The 19,668-nt window shown below is 40.2% G+C and overlaps 1 protein-coding gene across 2 annotated transcripts in view; it reads right to left on the reverse strand.

The window, feature by feature from the left end:
* dnajb13 (DnaJ heat shock protein family (Hsp40) member B13) overlaps positions 1–9,710 on the reverse strand; it is a 55,224-nt gene extending 45,514 nt beyond the window's left edge. For both annotated transcript variants that reach the window (XR_011886554.1, XM_072262800.1), the window contains exons 1-3: positions 9,574–9,710; positions 6,563–6,666; positions 1,150–1,311 (exon numbers count right to left, since the gene is read on the reverse strand). Coding sequence is in view for 1 of the 2 variants with exons in the window: in XM_072262800.1 (XP_072118901.1) it covers positions 1,150–1,311; positions 6,563–6,666; positions 9,574–9,641 (334 nt within the window). In the remaining variant the exon portion in view is untranslated. The remainder of the gene's footprint in view (positions 1–1,149; positions 1,312–6,562; positions 6,667–9,573) is intronic.
* Positions 9,711–19,668: the final 9,958 nt, after the last annotated feature.

The following is a 19,668-nucleotide window of genomic DNA, read 5'->3' on the forward strand; positions in this document are numbered from 1 at the left end:
CACTGAAGGGATATACCTGAAGTACTTGATGTACTTAATATCCAGCAGTGCCTTGCAATCATAAAAAAAAATGGTAAAGGACGAACAATTACACTTTTGTTTGGACCCCGAGAGGCTGCTACAACCGAGTGCGCTACCATCTTACCAGAATTCAGGTAACTCCTTTCTGTCTGCATCTGAACTGGCATATTCCGCTGCAGGCTATCAGTCTGTAATATTGACAAGTTTCTGCGCTCTCCACTAGCTTGACCTGACCTGCTTCGTATTTCGAATTGCTCTGCATTTCACTGCATTTACACTCCTTTGCCTGTATTCTAACTTCCCTCTCTAACCTATCAACTAGATAAGAGCTTATCCCAAAAGCAACATTAGCCTAATCTTGTCATTGTTACTTCCATTATCATATATATCTCTCTCCTCTGCTCTGCAACTTAAAACTAATGCGTTTTCCCATTTCTGACAAGTCTTCGACCTGAAGTGTTATCTCTGTTCATCCTTCCATCAATGCCTTCAGACCTGTAGAGTGCTTCCAGAATTTTCTGATTTTTAAAGCAACTATTTTTAATTATTCTATTCAAGACCCACGTTGTTTTATTTGCCCAGTAGTATTATGTATCTGATCTTTAAATTTACTTGAAGACTGAGCTTGGTTTTTCTCTCCAAAGAAGCCTACTGTACATTTCCATAATTTCCCCTTTTTATTTCTGACTTTCATTATCCACTGTATTTTGCTTTCATAAACATATGGGTAAGATTGTTGCAGGAATGCTCAAATGGAAAAGGGAAATAGACTGATATAAGGTAACTTATTATCCAGCATATTAAAATAACAAATTAGAAGTCAAGGATGTAGTGATCAAGTTACACAGTACCCTGAAAACCACATATAATTCTAGTTGTTGAGTCACAACGGAGGCATTCAAGACTTGAGGCTGTCCTCTGTGGTCTATTGTCAACATCTGAGACATGAAGAATTTCTGGAGAAATATACTTTAGCATTTGTTTTCACAGATTGGCAGTCTTTGGCATTATTTTCCAGCTGGCATGTGTAAACAGGCAGGTTGTTCATGACCCAACAGATAGAAACAACGTTATGCTCTGAGTTAATATCACTTTTCACATTGTTATTAAAATATTTCACAGAAATACCTGCAAATGGATTATCTCCACCAAAGAAATCTCTGAAGATTTTGTTGGCATTGCCGTGAAAGGTATATCCTGTTGTCCAAGCTCCTGTTTCACCAAATTCAGAAGGAATGCCTCCCTTCAAGCCCTCTTCACCAAATTTGTCATAAGTAGCTTTTTTCCTTACTGGAAAAAAAGGATATGAAGAGATTTGTTATGTCAATAAAAACACTCAAAAACTTCTATAGATGTACCATGGAGAGCATTCTGACAGGCTGCATCACTGTATGGTATGGGGGAGGGGGTTACTGCACAGGACCAAAAGAAGCTGCAGAGGGTTGTAAATTTAGTCGGCTCCATCTTGGGTACAAGCCTACAAAGTACCCAGGACATCTTCAGGGAGCAGTGTCTTAGAAAGGCAGCATCCATTATTAAGGACCTCAGCACCCAGGGCATACCCTTTTCTCACTGTTACCATCAGGTAGGAGGTACAGAAGCCTGAAGGCACATACTCAGCGATTCAGGAACAGCTTCTTCCTCTCTGCCATCAGATTCCTGAATGGACGTTGAATCTTTGGACACTACCTCACTTTTTTAGTATATATTATTTCTTTTTGCATGGTTTTTAATCTATTCAAGATATGTATACTGTAATTGATTTATTTATTTATTATCTTTTTCTTCTTCTACAAAGTATGCATTGAACTGTGGCTGCTAAGTTAGCAAATTTCACGACACATGCCAGTGATAATAAACCTGATTCCGATATTTCTCAGTTTATTTGGATTTCTAAGTACCAAAAAAAAGCTTAAAATTCCAATGGAATTATTTATAAGATTCCATTTTAGCTTAACCATGGTGGTGAGTTACCCATGTAGACAGAATTTGATCCATATCCTGGTGTTTCCACAAATGAACCACATTAATGTATTTTCACTTAATAGATATCTGTAATTATCAAGATTATTGTTCAAAGGCAGAGCTTAGACATCAACTAAAAGTTATGGTTTAGAAGATGGTATTTAAGTTAGACTGCAATAGGGCTAAAAATTCTGTAACAATTAAGCTTTCAAAGATAAAAACACATTAATTTTATGCAAACACGAGGAAATCTGTAGATGCTGGAATTTCAAGCAACACACATAAAAAATGTTGGTGAACGCAGCAGGCCAGGCAGCATCTATAGGAAGAGGTACAGTCGACGTTTTGGGCCGAGACCCTTCGTTAGGACAAACTGAAAGAAGAAATAGTAAGAGATTTGAAAGTGGGAGGGGGAGGGGGAATCCAAAATGATAGGAGAAGACAGGAGGGGAAGCGATGGAGCCAAGAGCTGGACAGGTGATTGGCAAAAGGGATATGAGAGGATCATGGGACGGGAGGCCTAGGGAGAAAGAAAGGGGGAGGGGCGAAGCCCAGAGGATGGGCAAGGAGTATAGTGAGAGGGACTGAGGGAGAAAAAGGAGAGGGAGAAAAAAATAATAAATAAATAACGGATGGGGTACGAAGAGGAGGTGGGGCATTAACAGAAGTTAGAGAAGTCAATGTTCATGCCAATTAATTTTATTTTAGGAGATTCTTATGACATTGCAGCAATTATTGGGGTTAAGGGCTGGTCACAAAACCGTGCAACTCGACTATGAAAACTTTTCCAGCAAATTCCAGATTTGTAAGGAAGAAATTGCTGCTATTATCAAGCTTGTGTTCTTATGACCTGAGTCATTAATTTTTTCTTTTTCCACAGACGTTGCCTGACTTTCTGAGTTTTTCCAGCATTTTCTGTACTTATTTCAGATTGCACATCTGCAATTTTTCTGATTTTCATTTAAATTTAGGATGCTGGGTCTTTGTCAGCCTAAGATGGGCATGCGTGTAGCCTTTGCCAATATTGACAGCACCTACAGGAGATATTATCACCTGTAGCATCTATCACCAAGGGATATTCAGGATATGCTCTCTTCTCACTACTACCACCAGGCAATGGGTACAGATCCTAAAGTCCCATACCACCATGTTCAGGAAGAGCTACTTTCATACAAGTTCTTGAACAGACCAATAAATCCCTAATCACATCTCAGCTACAGAACATTACAAACAACAGGAATTCTGCAGATGCTGGAAATTCAAGCAACACACATCAAAGTTGCTGGTGAGATGCTGCCTGGCCTGCTGCATTCACCAGCAACTTTGATGTGCGTTGACAGAAGATTACAAACTACCTTTTGCACTACCATTGACTTGTCTCTGTGTCATTAAGACTAATGACTCATTTTGCAGGCTTATTTCTCTTCACTGCTTGTTATAATTTATATTCTGTGTGTTGTCTGCATATACAGTCTTGTGATGTTATTCATTGTATCTGTATGTCACCAAATTACATACATGACAATAAATAATTGATTTGTCTTGACCAACTAGGGCCATTAACTTGCAGCAACAAAGCAGACAAGTCAAAAATTCTAAAACAAGAGAAGATCTGCAGGTGCTGGAAATCCTGATGAAGGGTTTCGGCCCGATATGTCGACTGTTTACTCTTTTCCACAGATGCTGCCTGGCCTTCTGAGCTTGTTGCTAAGTCAGAAATTCTTATCAAGGCCCGAGCAGCACAGACATTTTAAAGATGAAAACATAATTCTTGGTTACTTGAGGCTCCTCTATTAACTTCATGCACCCAATTTTATGAACGATCTCACTATTACTGGATTGAACCAATTTTTCTGAACAAGTCAGGGGAGACAAATCTGTAATACCTTCATTTCATTAAAAATAAATAACTTCCCCAAAGCTATTAGACATTTGAAACTAGATTTCTTTTTACAATTTGCAGAGCAAACAGCTCTTTCAATGAGTATTCTTTTGTTTATTCTTGGAATGTATCTATTGTTGATAATATGAGCTTTATTGCCCATTCTTAGATTACTAGTGTGGGCCATTTTCAATAGATGCTTTCCTTGTTTATTTTTGGCAATGGGCTTGAAAAAACTGAGTATTTTTCAAAAAATAGTTAAGAAAGTGTTACATATAGCATGGGACTGTAGTCTCATGCTGCCTAGACTTGGTAAAAACGAGAAGTTTATTTTTATAAAAGAATAGTAATCTTTTGCTGCCTTTTTATAAAATTCCACCACCCTCACAGCTATTTCCATTGATACAAACTTACATTTTCACTGGCTGTTAAATATGACTCCTGATTGTCAAAAGTGCATGGAGGGATCTGAACACATTTCAGACATTTGCATTACCAAGTTAGTAACACAACCATTTAATTACTTTTTGTAATAATGTCTACAATATTAAGCATTAATGTACATGACACCCAAATCTAACCCCACAACATCACTAAACTCTGCCTCAGTTTATGAAGTCTGCATGGTGCCTTTATAGACACACCAATGGAATGTTCTATCACCCGTGTGTCCTAATTTGTTGAATTTTCTGCAAGTTTCACCTTGAAATCTATATTGGTCTGGTGTATGTGAGCCCCTGCCACAATGGTAATACAATTTGTTCAGCCAGGCAGGTTTTTGCTTAGATGTTGCAATCTTGTTCATGCTCACTTTCATTCCTGACCGCAATTCAATTGCATCTCCAGCTGCTGTTTCATTTCAACTGTTCTTTTAAATGTGTGTAGTACTTCAGTTAAAAGCCGTTTCTGAATGCTCTCTTGTAAGATTCCACAAACTAAACAATCTCTCAGTACATCATTAAGCCCATTACTGAACTGACAATGCTCAGAAAATCTCTTCAATTCAGCCACATAAATGGACTATCCTTCCATTTGATTCTGCTTATGAAACCTAAAGTGCTCTGCAATCAATAATGGTTTCGTTTATAAAGGTTCCTGCATTACATTCAGCAAAGCTCACTTCGGCTGGTTTGGTTGCAGCAGTCAAACATCTAAGCAAACTGTATGCTTTTCCACCTATCGCACTCAGCAAAACCTGCACTCGTTTCTCATTGGTTATTTCATTTCCTTCAAAATGCTGCTCAATTTGTTCAGTATACATCAACTAGTTATCCGTTGTGCAATTAAATGCATCTATCTTTCCAATGTAGGCAGCCATTTCTGTTTCTTTTTTTAATTTATTATTATCAGTGTTTTATGAACCTGTGAATTTCATGTTTTATGCCTTTTTTAAAAAAAACTTGAAAGTCTTTCATCCCTTACAAGATAAAAAGTGCTGTGCTTTTTTAAAAAAAAAAATCAAATGTCTTTTTCTCCCCTTTGAAGAAAAACATGCAACGCTTCATCTCGGGTTCATTTTAAAACTTCCTTGTCAATCCTGTTATGTTTTGTAATTCCAAAACATAAAACTAATTGAAAGAAGAACACAGGAACCAGGGATAACTCATGTATTTTAGTTTGCCTTTAGTGAGGTGCATACTTATGACATGTGGTGTAATGATATATTCCACTCACATACTTTGACATATAATCTGTAATAAATTATGTAACCAAACAAAGAATGCTTAATCAAACAATATATTTACAATATTACTGAAATACTAAATACACTACAGATATTCTTTTTCTGAGCATGAATATTCCATGATTATATTTTTCCACTGTTACTTTACTCATCGCTTTATATACCGTGTTAGCACAGGAAAATGGGAAATGAAACAACATGTGGGACTGTGTACCTCTTTCTGTTTCTATTTCTTATCTTTTTATGGGCTCCAGTTCACTCCTGGACAAGGAATAATTGTGCAGGCAACAAGGACTCCCACATTTTGCTTAAGTGATCAAAAAAGAACTGAAAATAACTGCAGACAAGCAGTCTACTAGATTGTGAACAAAGAAAATTGGGCATTTGACCTTGCTGTTCCATAAAATGTCAGAGACAAGCATTTTCAGTCAATCAAGGTAGAGTGGAGTTCTTCTACTGGGCTTTAGTTTCTTCTGATAACCACATGTTAACCATAGAGTAATTCAAGTTGCAGAAGACAGAAACTTCATTTCTTTTAAAAATAAATATAAACTGCACAGCTATGACAATGATTATGTATGAATAGGAACATAGAATACATCTTTCTATAAAATATTCAAAACATCACTCCTTTAAATATTGTTCAAAAAATGCATGAATACTGAAATGCTCCTCCATTATGAAGTACATTTTCATAATGAAAAACTGCATGGAAAATTTTTCCACGCTGAATTAAAAAGATGCTTTAATCATTTAACTGCCTTTTATTACATGCAAAACATTTGGGTGAAGATTTTATTAACCAGAATATTGGAGTTTAGTACTGGTTTAAATTGTATTCTAAAACTACAAAAGTATTGACTTCAATTAATCTGCATTTCAATATAAAATCAATGATCACTATTTTTATGAATAGTCTGGTTAGATATATGACATAGTATTAATATAGTTAAGCTAATCATGAGGTTTGCAAATGGAAGCTATGAAACTATAAAAGTCTCTATACTCACAATCACTCAGAACATCATAGGCTTCTGCAATCTGTAAGAACTTTTCATCTGCACAGGGATCTGTAGTTTTGTCTGGATGATACTTTAGGGCTAATTTTCTGTACCTAAAATGACAGATATACATCCTCAACAAAATATGGTAAAAGTCTCACTTTCCATCCATTTTCTGTTGAAGCCTAAGCATACAAATATAAACCTCTTCATAGCTTAGTGAAATACTGTGTGCTCATGCCAACCAAAATTTACATAAAATTATTTCCAAAATATAGAGCCCATAGCACTGCTTCTCAGTGACAAAATATGTTAATTCCCTTTTTGTTTACAGAAGGCTGAATTTTCAAATCTGTTAGTATCACACGTCATCATTCTATTTTGTTTTCTTTGGAAAGCAAAATCTTCATTTTTAATGTAGCAAGAAGTATTATGGAAGCACAGTATTACACTAGCTTTGTATGACTGAACCTGGAAATGTGGACATTTTCTTTGGGAAAAAATATACTAAAGCATATTGAACGTGGACTTCAAGATTCAAGATTGTTTATTGCTGCTCTTCAGTACACAAATGTAAAGAACAAAATTGTTGTTACTCCAGATAAATGCAGCATAAAATACACAATAAGCATAAAAAACAATCAAAGTACAAAAAACAATAAATATGAATATAAAAGCAGTCCTATAAAACAATATACAGGTAACAGTTATATTCATAGATTGACTCTATGTCCATAAAGTGGCGCTAAGTGATGAATATGTGTTGATGGTGGGGGTGGTCTCTCTATTGCCCATTACGTCGCTGGCATTTAGGTCACCAGTGAAGATCCTCCATCTCTGGCAGTGTTCAGGGCTTCCTTCATCATGTTGATAGCTCAGTTTTCACTGTCAGTCATGCAAGTTCCGGGTAGAGACTCGGGAATAGCGTCGGTCGCACTCAGATGTGGAAGGATTCTTCATTGCTGTTTCCGTAACAGTTTTGTTCTACTCTTCAGGATTGTCAGTCCTGAGCTGAAAACCCGAACCTGCAGGATGATGGACCACTCTTAGTCTGGCCTCTACTCTTTGACTTGTTTGGCATGGGTGACCCTACCAAGAGTCAAAGCATAAAGCCCTGACTCCACCTACCATAGCTATTGAGGCATACAAGCCTCTAAACCCTACAACACGGTTGTGGTCCTGGAAGGGTCAGGGTGCTAGGCTGGGTTAATAGGTAGAGGTGTTGATTGGCTTGACTATTGACAGATTTAAGGTATTTTAAATGGAAGTGAACAATGAATATAATATTTTGTAGAGGGATCTGAAAGCAAAAGTGCATGAAGCCTAAAGCCTGATTTATACTTCTGCGTTAACTCGACGCAGTAGCCTACGCAAGTGACTTATGCGCGTTGTGAGCATTTATACTTGTGCGTTGGTGTGTCTGCATCACTCTGTAATTCGCACATTCACGCATGCACACACACCTGCCCGTGCAAGGCTTCATGGTCATGGTAGTCTTTCTCGGGGTAAACAAGTTTAAAGCCAGCGTCTTTTTTCGTAAAAGCGAAATGTGTCCTCCATAATTTCGGAGGTCTGTAAAGCTTTATGGAAAGCATTGCAGCCAGAGTTCCTTCCCTGCCCTTCAGTCGCCCAATGGGAAGCTACTGCAGTGTAGGAGGAAATGCGATGCTACCAAGCGGACCAATCACAGCTGTTGCGTTCCGTGTTGCCGCGATGCGTAGTTACATTTTGGGAGAGGTGCACATCAGGCTCTAGAGTAGGGATCCATGTCGGCTCTGCGCAGGGTTTGCGGCGACGCCGTACTTACGGCGTTGCGTTGATGCAGAAGTATAAATTAGGCTTAAGACCGTAAAGATTGGAGAATGGTGCATTCTTGGGTGAGTCTACCCACAAACATGTAAAACAGGAAAGCAATTCATATTGCCTTGCACAATTCAATGGATAAAAAATGAATAGAATGAATCACAAAAGAAATCAGTAATGTCCACCATCGCTCAATATATTCAATGAGTATAGACAAAGGAGCTGTACAGCACATCTCAATAAAGATAAATATTGAGCCAGCTTCCAGTTGCTTCATCTGAACTGTGGAGAACACATTGTCAAAGCCTTACAAGATCAATGAAAATAATGGAATGGGCCTCCCATGGGCCTTACAGTGTTTCATAGACTTGGTTAACACCAGTACGTGCACTATGGATTCCTTAAGAAGGCAAAATACTGTCTGCACCTTGCTGAGCGTTTTCCTGGGTCTCTAGAACAACCGTACCCACATATACCATGGCAACCATCAACACACATGACCCTTCAGTTCACATAACACTACTTTTGGAGTGATGAGCGGCAATTCTGAGACTAATGTGCCAGTAGCAGAGAAAATATTGATTTTCATCAACATCGTTTACATATAGATGACACTCCAGAAACATTGTGAAATGTTGGTGGCTGCCATGGACATTTGTCAAATGTACTATTTGGTCAAAACGTGCACCGCAATATTAGCTTGAATTTAATTAGTCATTAAAGAAACTTGTGCATATTACAAAATGTGTGCACTTAAATGGGATATTGAGGGCAAGCAGATATTGGTGGAGGAGCTCCTGAATAATTTTTCAACACACACACCATAGGTCCTCAGTTATTGTCTGGATATGCAAAGGTACCTTCATGCAAGATAAGATAAAAAAAAAAGGAGCAAGGCAAAAGAAATACTAAATAAATGCATATTTTTAAGAACCTGTGTTATGCTAATTTTTGTGGTTGTTACTCTTTAAAATTCATCTTTCACACCCCTTCAGAATATCCCACCGCTCTCCACAGCCAAAGAAGTACTTCAGAATTGCTGTCAGTTTTTTATATAATATGTACAACATTTTAAAGTCCAATGGTCGATAATATTATAATCAGCAAGCAGCTTTTGGAGGGAAAGAACTGGCCATACACTTTCGTTCCATCTTGAAACATCTCAGGAGCTTCTACACAGTTGTTGAACAAACCCATACGTTTTATTTTAAACTCACGCTTTTTTAATATCCGCGTCTGTTGCATTTCTAATAATGCCCAGGATGCTGTAGTAATCCTGACCCATCTTCGCTCTTTAGCAGTTTTTACACTTGAATGATGTTGGCTTTCTCACTTCTGTTTGCTTCCCGGCGGACCTCCGTTGCTGCGGCAACGGGTTGACCTGAAAGATGACTACGTGATATCGGAACCATGGTAACCGATACAAGACCTTCTGGGAATTGTAGTGCTCTACAAGGCCATTCTTATTAATCTTTTTCTCTGTCAGTTTTATCTGTTCTTAATATTTTATGAAATATTTTATAAAATTTGTTAGCAAACAATTAAGTTAATGTTTCATTATTTTGGTTACGTTTAAAAATGCCTCCTTCAGGTACTTGACTTCTTCAAATACTCAGCATTCTACAAATTCTGCATTCTAACATCTAAAACAAAGGTCTTTTTAAAAATTTTGATCCAGCTTTGATATTGATTCTGAAAGTTAATTTGGTTTTCTTCAGTTTGTGTGTTAAAATGTGCGGATCCTATGCAATAATCAAATGGTTCAGTGACTAAAAGCAATATGAATACAATAAAATGGTGGGGTGGGGTGGGTGAGCGGGTCCATCAGCTTCCATGGAAAGAGAAAATAAAGAGTTAACTGTTTCAGATCAGAGGCTCCTTAAAAAAACACAGAATACTTAGTTGTTCCATTGCAATTTTTTAAAATTTTCATCCTGCCATTTAGGTAGGGTCTTGACTATAGTGTAGCCTACAAGATTGAGCAACAAACACAAATTGCCGGGGGACCTCAGCAGGCCAGGCAGCATCTGTGGAGTGAAATGACTAGTCAACATTTCAAACTGAGATTCTTCATCAAGACTGGAAAGGAAGGGAGCAGAAGCCAGTATAAAAAGGAAGGGGGAGGGGGAGGAGCTCAGTCTGGCTGGAAATAGGTGAAAGGGGGAATATAGGTGGGTGGGGGGGGGGTGAGTGAAAGGTAATGACGTGAGAAGCTAGGAGGCGATAGGTGCAAGAAACAAATGGCTGAAGAAGGAATCTGATGGGGAGGACATACGGAATAAAGGAAAGGTGGTGGGGAATTAGAGAGCTAATGTGCAGGACATGAGGGTGAGGGAGAGGATGAGAAGTGGTGAGGGGGCCACGGGAATGGAGGAAAAAAGTCATGGGTGGAGAGGAAAGCAGATGGGTGTGGTTTTTAGAAATTAGAGGAATTGATGATGGAGGCTACCAAGATGGAATATGAGGCATTTCTCCTCCAACTTGTGTCTGGCTTCATTCTGGCTGTTGACAGACATGTTGGTGTGGGAATGGGAAGTGGAATTATGGAATTGAAAAGGGTGCCCATCAAGACATCCTGGTCTATGCAGCAGATGGAGTAAAGATACTTTCTCCCACCCTCATGAACTCTCATCACCTCCCTCCCATCACTGTCCTCCCAGTCTTGACTATTCAGAAAAAAAAAAAGAAAATGCACCCAGAGATACAGTACATGGAAGTCTTGTAAACTTGGCAGAGGAATCACACCGCCACTGGTCTATCACTTTCCTATCCTGTCAGACTCCAACCCTTCAGTGGCTAATTCTGCAGATCCTGCAGTGACCACATTAGAATTCTCAGAGGTAGAAGAGCAATTTCCACCTCAAATTAAACACCACATTCAAGAAAAAAACTGCCCTTTTTATTCAATTAATATCATATAGTGCAGCTGGCAGATTTAAGGAGAATAATCTTCACTGTGAACAATTGAATAACTAATTTTGGTGTTTGTATAAAGCTCTTCATAATTACCTTTCTAATTTGGTTTAGTATGCAAACAAATTGAATTGTTAGGGCCCAATATTTTATCACCCTCTGGTGCCTCATTCAGTAACAATTGTGTGGATATATCTTTGACTGACAGGGAGGAAGGATGACACCATAACAGGACCAATTGATTATGGGATAATGTTCCCGATTTATCATTAACAACCTTGTTTTCCTGCCGGTTTTGCAAAGAGCAAAAGTAAAACACTTTCTAGTCTTCCTACTCTATTTTCTTTATCTTCCATTTTCCAAAATTTTGGAACTTTCTCTGCTGTGCCGATATTCTGGGCTTCTTCAAAACTGTAAGTGTGCTTTCAGCAGGTCAGCCCTCCCCCTTCAGTGCATCAACATGACATCTTCAACACTGAAAGGACAACTGTCCTGGACCCACCATATAAATATAATTGCATGGAAAGGACAACAATGCCTCTACTTCCTCAGGAGTCTGCAAAGATTCGGCATAGCATCAAAAACCTTGGCCCGGAACGTCAACTGTACCTCTTCCTAGAGATGCTGCCTGGCCTGCTGTGTTCACCAGCAACTTTCGTGTGTGTGTTGCCAACTTCTATAGGTGTGTGGTGGAAAGTGTGCTGACTGGCTGCATTACAGCCTGGCACAATGCCCTTGAGCAGAAAATCCTACAAAACGTCGTGGATTCGGCCCAGTACGTCACGGGTAAGACCCTCCCAACCATTGAAACCATCTACGTACATGAAATGTTGCAGTAGGAAAGCAGCATCTATTGTCAAAGACCCTCACCACCCAGACCATGCTCTTTTCTTGCTGGTGCCACCAGGTGCCTCAGGACTCACACCACTAGGTTCAAGAACAGTTTCCACCCGTCAACCATCTGACTCTTGAACAGAGGGGGATAGCTACACTCATTTAAGGACTCTCTTATCTTGTTATTTCATGCTCGTTATTTATTGCTATATATTTGTATTTGCACTTGTGCAGTTTGTTGTCCATTGATCCCATTTACAGTTACTGTCCTATAGATTTGCTAAGTATGCCCGCAAAAAAAAGAATCTCAGGGTTGTATGTGGTGGCATGTACGTACTCTGATAGTAAGTTTTACTTTGACTTTCGTGTGTGACTTGACTAATCACTGAGTAATCTCTTACAATACACATAGGAAACAATTTTACATACAAGTTTGAGACATTGTACACCTTGCATCAAGCCTGCTTTTGAAGTCATTTGAGTGAATCTACGAAGCAGCTTTGCAAGTCAACTTTGTTGCTGATGGATAGCATATGACAAAGAATGATTGTTTGCTTTGCGTCAGTCTCTTTGTAAAAACAGTACCTGCACACAGCAATAGGTTAGAAACAGGCCCTACAGCCCACTACATCTGTGCTGGCCATCAAATATCCATCTATGCAAAACTGATTTTCCAAGATTTGGTCCGTACCCCTCCATCCCTTTATGATTCAAATGCTTCTCTAGAATCTTCTTTAAGTGTCTCTCCCTCCACCTCAGGTGGTACTTTCCAGATTCAAAATATTGTCTGAGTAAAAACAAAATCCTTAGTTTCTTCTGAATCTTTTATCTCTTACCTTAAACCTATAATCTCTAATTCTGATGGCATCTACTGATTTAGAGTATTTACAGGAATTTGTAATGAATATACAGTACAGTTGTCTTGCTATAAGAACATGTTGCGTACCTGGACATCAAATGGAGAACTTCCACCTTTCGATGTTGGAGTTCTTACAAAGAAAATCACAGCTGTGGCGAATGGAGCTGGTACAGCAACCCAGAATAATTTACATTCTATTTCGTTTTAATGGAACTGGCACACAGCAAATGGTTACCATGTTTGAAGAAACATTATTCTAAATCTTTCTAATTAAAACCTAATTTCTTTAATCCCTTTAGGAAAAAGGACTGTAATTACTATGCAGAAATTAGTGAAACGTTGCTCCCTAGTTGCTAGATACAATACTTAAAATATTGCACCACTTTAGTCAGAGTGTTAGAGAATCATAGGATTGTAGAGCACAGAAATGAGACGATTAGCCCACCATAACCATGCCAAACCTTTTGGCCACATTAGATTCGTATATTTCTATGATCTGCCTATTCAAGTGCCTGCCTTAATGTCCCCTGGTGATTGTATCTGATTCTACCATCTCTTCTGCCAGAGAAATCCAGATATCAATCACTCTATGCACAAAATAACTCTTAAATCTTCTTTAAAGTTCTTTCCTCTCAATTTAGACCTATACCTTCTTCTTTTTGATGTCATTACCATGCCATCTAGGCCTCCTATAATTTCATATCTCTAACAAGACACTCCTCAGCCTCCTTCACTCCATGGAAAGCAATCACAAACTACCCAGTCTTTCCCAATCTTTAAAGTCCTCCAATCCAGGCAGTGTCCCAGTGAATCTCCTCTGAACTTGGTCTATTGCAACCCATCCTTTCTAGTGTGGTGACCAGAACTGCACACAGTGCTCCAAGTGCAGTCTACATCTGTGGACAGAGGAATAAGGGGTGTTAGCTACAATTGCTAAGTTCAGTATTAATTCCCCAGGACTACAGTGTTACCCAGGTGGGAAGTAATATACTGTAGATGCTGGAATCTGAAGCAAAAACAATTGGTCAAGTAGCATTCACGGAGACAAAGGGATGGTCTATTGCATTCAAAATGCTGAAGGAACTCAGTATGTCAGGAAGCATTTTGAGTTTTGCTCAAGATTTCAAGCATTTGAGAATTTCTTGTGTCTATTGCATTCAATGCTCACAATACAGCCTCCTCTACATTAGCAAGCCCAGCTTAGACGAGGTAACTGTTTTGCAGAGCACGTACCCTCTCTCTGCAACGGCAAGATTGTGCTTCCATGTCTTAGTCGTTTAATTTGCCTTTTCCATTCACGCCGATCTTCCTGGGGGAAGGGGAAGGAGTAGGAGCAGGCAGGTGATAGGCGATTCCAGATGAGATGAGGAAGGTAGGTAGATGGGGGAGGGGAGAAATGTGAGTGATCTGAGAAGCTGCAGGTGATAAGTGGAAGAGGTAAGATATCAAGATCAAGATTGTTTAATGTCATTTCCAGTATACAAGTGTAAAGGAGAAATAATTAATTGTTACTCAGGATCCAACGCAGCACACCAAAAAAAACATGATAAGATAAAGAGTACAATAATAATCCTCCCTCAATGTCCAAAATACAAAAGAGCTTATTGTGGATTACAGGAGGAACAGAGACAAGCTCGCCCCAATCAACGTCAATGGGACTGCAGTTGAGAGGGTGAGTAGTTTCAAGTTCCTCAGTATACACATCACTGAAGATCTCACCTGGACTGTACACACTGACTTTGTGGCAAAAAAAGCACAACAGCGTCTCTTCCACCTCAGGCGACTGAAGAAGTTCATCATGAGCCCCCAAAACCTCAAGAACTTCTACAGGGGCACCTTTAAGAGCATCCTGACTGGCTGGATCATCGCCTGGTATGGGAACTGCACCAACCTTGATCGCTGGTCACTGCAGAGAGTGGTACGGACAGCCCAGTGCATCTGTGGATGTGAATGTCCCTCCATTGAGGACATTTACAGCAGCAGGTGCATAAAGGAGGCCTGGAAGACCATCGGGGACATTAGTCACCCCAACCATAAACTGTTCCAGCTGCTCCCATCTGGCAAATGCTACTGCAGCATTAAAGCCAGGACCAACAGGATGTGGGACAGCTTCTTTCTACAAGCCATTAGACTTCTAAATTCCCATGAATGTACATTATGACAAAGTGATAACTCAGATATTTTTACTCCCTCATGTTGTGGGATGCATTCAATAAATTCAAATAAATAACAATAAATATAAATATATGAGATTTTATATATAGATAGATAGATAGATAGATAGATAAATATATACACACACAGTGGCATGCAGAAGTTTGGGCACCCCTGGTCAAAATTTCTGTTACTGTGAATAGTTAAGTGAGTAGAAGATGAACTGATCTCTAAAAGTCATAAAGTTAAAGATGAAACATTCTTTTCAACATTTTAAGGAAGATTAGTGTATTATTTTTGTTTTTTACAATTTTAGAATGAAAAAAGGAAAGGAGCACCATGCAAAAGTTTGGACACCCCAAGAGATTTGAGCTCTCAGATAACTTTTACCAAGGTCTCAGACCTTAAATAGCTCGTTAGGGCTATGGCTTGTTCACAATCATCATTAGGAAAGCAACACTCACAACACGCTGGAAGAACTCAGCAGGTCGGGCACCATCCGTGGAAATGATCAACCAATGTTTCGGGCCAGAACCCCATCATTGGGAAAGGCCAGGTGATGCAAATTTCAAAGCTTTATAAATACCCTGACTCCTCAGACCTTGTCCCAACAACCAGCAGCCATGGGCTCCTCTAAGCAGCTGCCTAGCACTCTGAAAATTAAAATAAATGATGCCCATAAAGTAGGAGAAGGCTATAAGAAGATAGCAAAGCGTTTTCAGGTAACCGTTTCCTCAGTTCATAATGTAATTAAAAAATGGCAGTTAACATGAACAGTGGAGGTCAAGTTGAGGTCTGGAAGACCAAGAAAACTTTCCGAGAGAACTGCTCATAGGTTTGCTAGAAAGGCAAATCAAAACCCCCGTTTCACTGCAAAAGACCTTCAGGAAGATTTAGCAGACTCTGGAGTGGTGGTGCACTGTTCTACTGTGCAGCGACACCTGCACAAATATGACCTTCATGGAAGAGTCATCAGAATAAAACCTTTCCTGCATCCTCACCTCAAAGTTCAGCGTCAGAAGTTTGCAAAGGAACATCTAAACAAGCCTGATGCATTTTGAAAACAAGTCCTGTGGACTGATGAAGTTAAAATAGAACTTTTTGGCCGCAATGAGCAAAGGTATGTTTGGAGAAAGAAGGGTGCAGAATTTCATGAAAAGAACCCCCCTCCAACTGTTAAGCACAAGGATGGATCAATCATGCTTTGGGCTTGTGTTGCAGCCAGTGGCACAGGGAACACTTCACTGGTAGAGGGAAGAATGAATTCAATTAAATACCAGCAAATTCTGGAAGCAAACATCACACCGTCTGTAAAAAAAGCTGAAGATGAAAAGAGGATGGCTTCTACAACAGGATAATGATCCTAAACACACCTCAAAATCCACAATGGATTTCAAGAGGTGGAAGCTGAAGGTTTTGCCATGGCCCTCACAGTTCCCCTGACCCAAACATCATCGAAAATCTGTGGATAGACCTCAAAAGAGCAGTGCATGTAAGACGGCCCAAGAATCTCACAGAACTAGAAGCCTTTTGCAAGGAAGAATGGGTGAAGATCCCCCAAACAAGAATTGAAAGACCCTTAGCTGGCTACAGAAAGCGTTTACGAGCTGAGATACTTACCAAAGGGGGTGTTACTGAGTACTGACAATGCAAGGTGCCCAAACTTTTGCTTCCAGACCTTTTCCTTTCTTGTTATTTTGAAACTGTAAAAGATGGAAATAAAAAAGTAATCTTGCTTAAAATATTAAAGAAATATGTCATCTTTAATTTTATGCCTCTTGGAAATCAGGTCATCTTTTACTCGCTTGGCTATTCACAGTAACAGAAATTTTGACCCAGGTGCCCAAACTTTTGCATGGTGCTCCTTTCCTTTTTTTCACTCTAAAATTGTATAAAACAAAAATAATACACTTATCTTGCTTAAAAATGTTGAAAAGAATGTTTCATCTTTAACTTCATGACTTTTGGAGATCAGTTCATCTTATACTCACTTAACTATTCACAGTAACAGAAATTTTGACTGGGGGTGCCCAAACTTTTACATGCCACTGTGTGTGTGTGTGTGTGTGTGGTGATGGGGGCTGTGGAGGTGTTGATCAGCCTTTCTGCTTGGGGAAAGTAACTTTTTGAGTCTGAAATGGAGGTCTTGCTGTGGATGCTATGTAGCCTCCTCCCTGATGGGAGTGGGACAAACAATCCATAAGCAGGGTGGGTGTGATCCTTCATACTACTGGCCCTTTTCTTGATGCTGGATAAGCCGGTGATTCATTGGGCATTTTCGACTATCCTTTCCAGAGCTTTCCTGTCTGCCAGTGTGCAATGATGCTGCATGTTAAAATGCTCTCTTCTGTGCATCTGCAGAATGACCTGAGTGTTGATGTGCATAGTTCAGCTCTCTTCAGCCACCTCAAAAAGTAGAGGCATTGGTGAGCTGTGCTGATTGTGTGGAATGTGTTTATGCAAGGTGTGCACCTCCAGGAGCTTGCAATTCCTCGCAGCTTCCACCGCTGTGCCTTCAATGTAGAGGGGTGCAAGTTCTCCTAAATCTGATAACCATCTCCTTTGTCTCATTCATGTTGAAGAAGAGGTTATTTGCGGTGGCACCAGGTCGAAGCTCTTCTACCTCCCTTCTGTAGAAGTCTCATCATTGTGGGTGATGAATCCCACAATTGTCATGTCGTTTGCAAACTTGACAACATGATTTGATTGTGCAGTCATGTATGAGCACAGTGTACAGCAATAGGCTCAGCACACAGCCCTAGGGACACCCATGGTGAGGATGATGGAAAGGGAGGAGTGGTTGTGCATTCTGACTATCTGAGGTCTGTTGGTTAGGGAGCCCAACACCCAGTTGCACAGTGGTGTACTTAGACTGAGGAATAGGAGTTTGTTCACCAAGTTCTGTGGGAGAGTAGTATTGAACGACAAACTGAAATCCAGACTCAGCATTCTGACATAAGTGTCCTTGTTTTCTAGGTGAATGACAGATGCTATGGTATCTGTCACAGAGGAGTTTCTTCATGAGTTTCCAGTGTTACAGGAATGGAGTTTTTGATATATGCCATTACCAGCCATTCATGACGATTGTACAAGCCACATACAATCATCATTATCAGCCATTCATACAAGTACCTCGGGTCAAGAATGTTGAGTTCGGAGAAGGACATAAAGATACGGAAGGCACTGGCATGGAGGGCTATGAACGACAAGAAGGAAATCTGGAAATCGAACCTGACCAGAGGGCTTAAAAAGAGGATTTTCATAGCAGTCATAGAGTCCATTCTCACGTACGGATGCGAGACGTGGACACTCACCAAGACTATGCGAAAGTCTCTAGATGGTTGCTATACACAAATGCTCCGGATGGCTCCTGACGTGAGTTGGCAACAGCACATGATGAACGTCGAGCTCTATAACAACCTACCGATGCTCACCACGAAAATCGAGGTGAGAAGACTGCAACTAGTGGGGCACTGTCTACGCCGCCCCGAGCTACCTGCCAGCCTAGTCATCATATGGGAGCCCAAGCATGGGATGAACCCCGAGCGCCCTCCAAAGACTATGGTCAACACGCTCCTAGAAGACAGCAGCACGGCTAATGTAGATGAACTGAACACACTGATGAGGGAGAGGGAGAAGTAGAGAGTCCGTCATCGTGCCCGATGCCGGCCCCCTAGGCCTGAGTCAACATAGTAGTAGTAGTAGCAGCATGACGATTGGCATCAGTGCCATCGGGTGGTAGTCATTTGTTCTGAAGGTGTAGAGTTTTTTGGCACAGGGATGATGGTGGCTGATTTGAAGCATGTGGAGACACCAGCCTGAGTAAATGAAGTGTTGAAGATGTCTGAAGACGTCAGTGAGCTGGTGTGAAACTCCCTGCGTATTCGGACTGGGATGTTGTCTGGCCTGGCCACCTTATTGGGTTTGATTCTCTGCAGGGTCCTCACATCAGTTGCTGCTCACCTGGGAGCAGTGTAGCCTTCATGGACAGCATTGTGTTCTATGCCTTCAAGTGTGCAGAAAGTTGTTTAGAGCAGGGAGGCGTCCTTTGTACAGTAGATGCTGTTTTTACTTGTGTAGTCAGTAATGCCCTTGATGCCCAGCCACATATGCCAGGGTTTGTTCCTGAAGTTTTTTGTATGTTGGTGGTCCTTGCCCTGTTGATCCCCAAGGTGAGGTTTCTCCTGGCTGCTCTGAGGCTGAAAAAAGGACTGAAGACAGAATCTTGTAGGAGCGGACACTGGACAAAGAATCAGGAGAAGGTGGGTAGAACAGAGGGAGGTGATGGGCAGGGGAGAAGAGAAGCCCATCAGAATGAGGGAATACAAAAAGGAGGAAAGGAGACAGAGGGAAATTGTTACCAGAAGTTAGAGAAATTAATGTTCATGCTTTCAGGTTGGAGACTACCGAGATGGAATATGAGGTGCATCTGGCCTCATCATGGAAGTATAGAAGACAGATATATTAGTGTGGGAATGGGGACTGGAACTGAAATAGGTGGCTACCAGGAGATCCTGGCTATTGTACTGAACAGAGCAAAGGTATTCAATCT

The sequence above is a fragment of the Mobula birostris genome, chromosome 7 (genome assembly GCF_030028105.1).
Source record: "Mobula birostris isolate sMobBir1 chromosome 7, sMobBir1.hap1, whole genome shotgun sequence".
Classification (NCBI taxonomy): Eukaryota; Metazoa; Chordata; class Chondrichthyes; order Myliobatiformes; family Myliobatidae; genus Mobula; species Mobula birostris.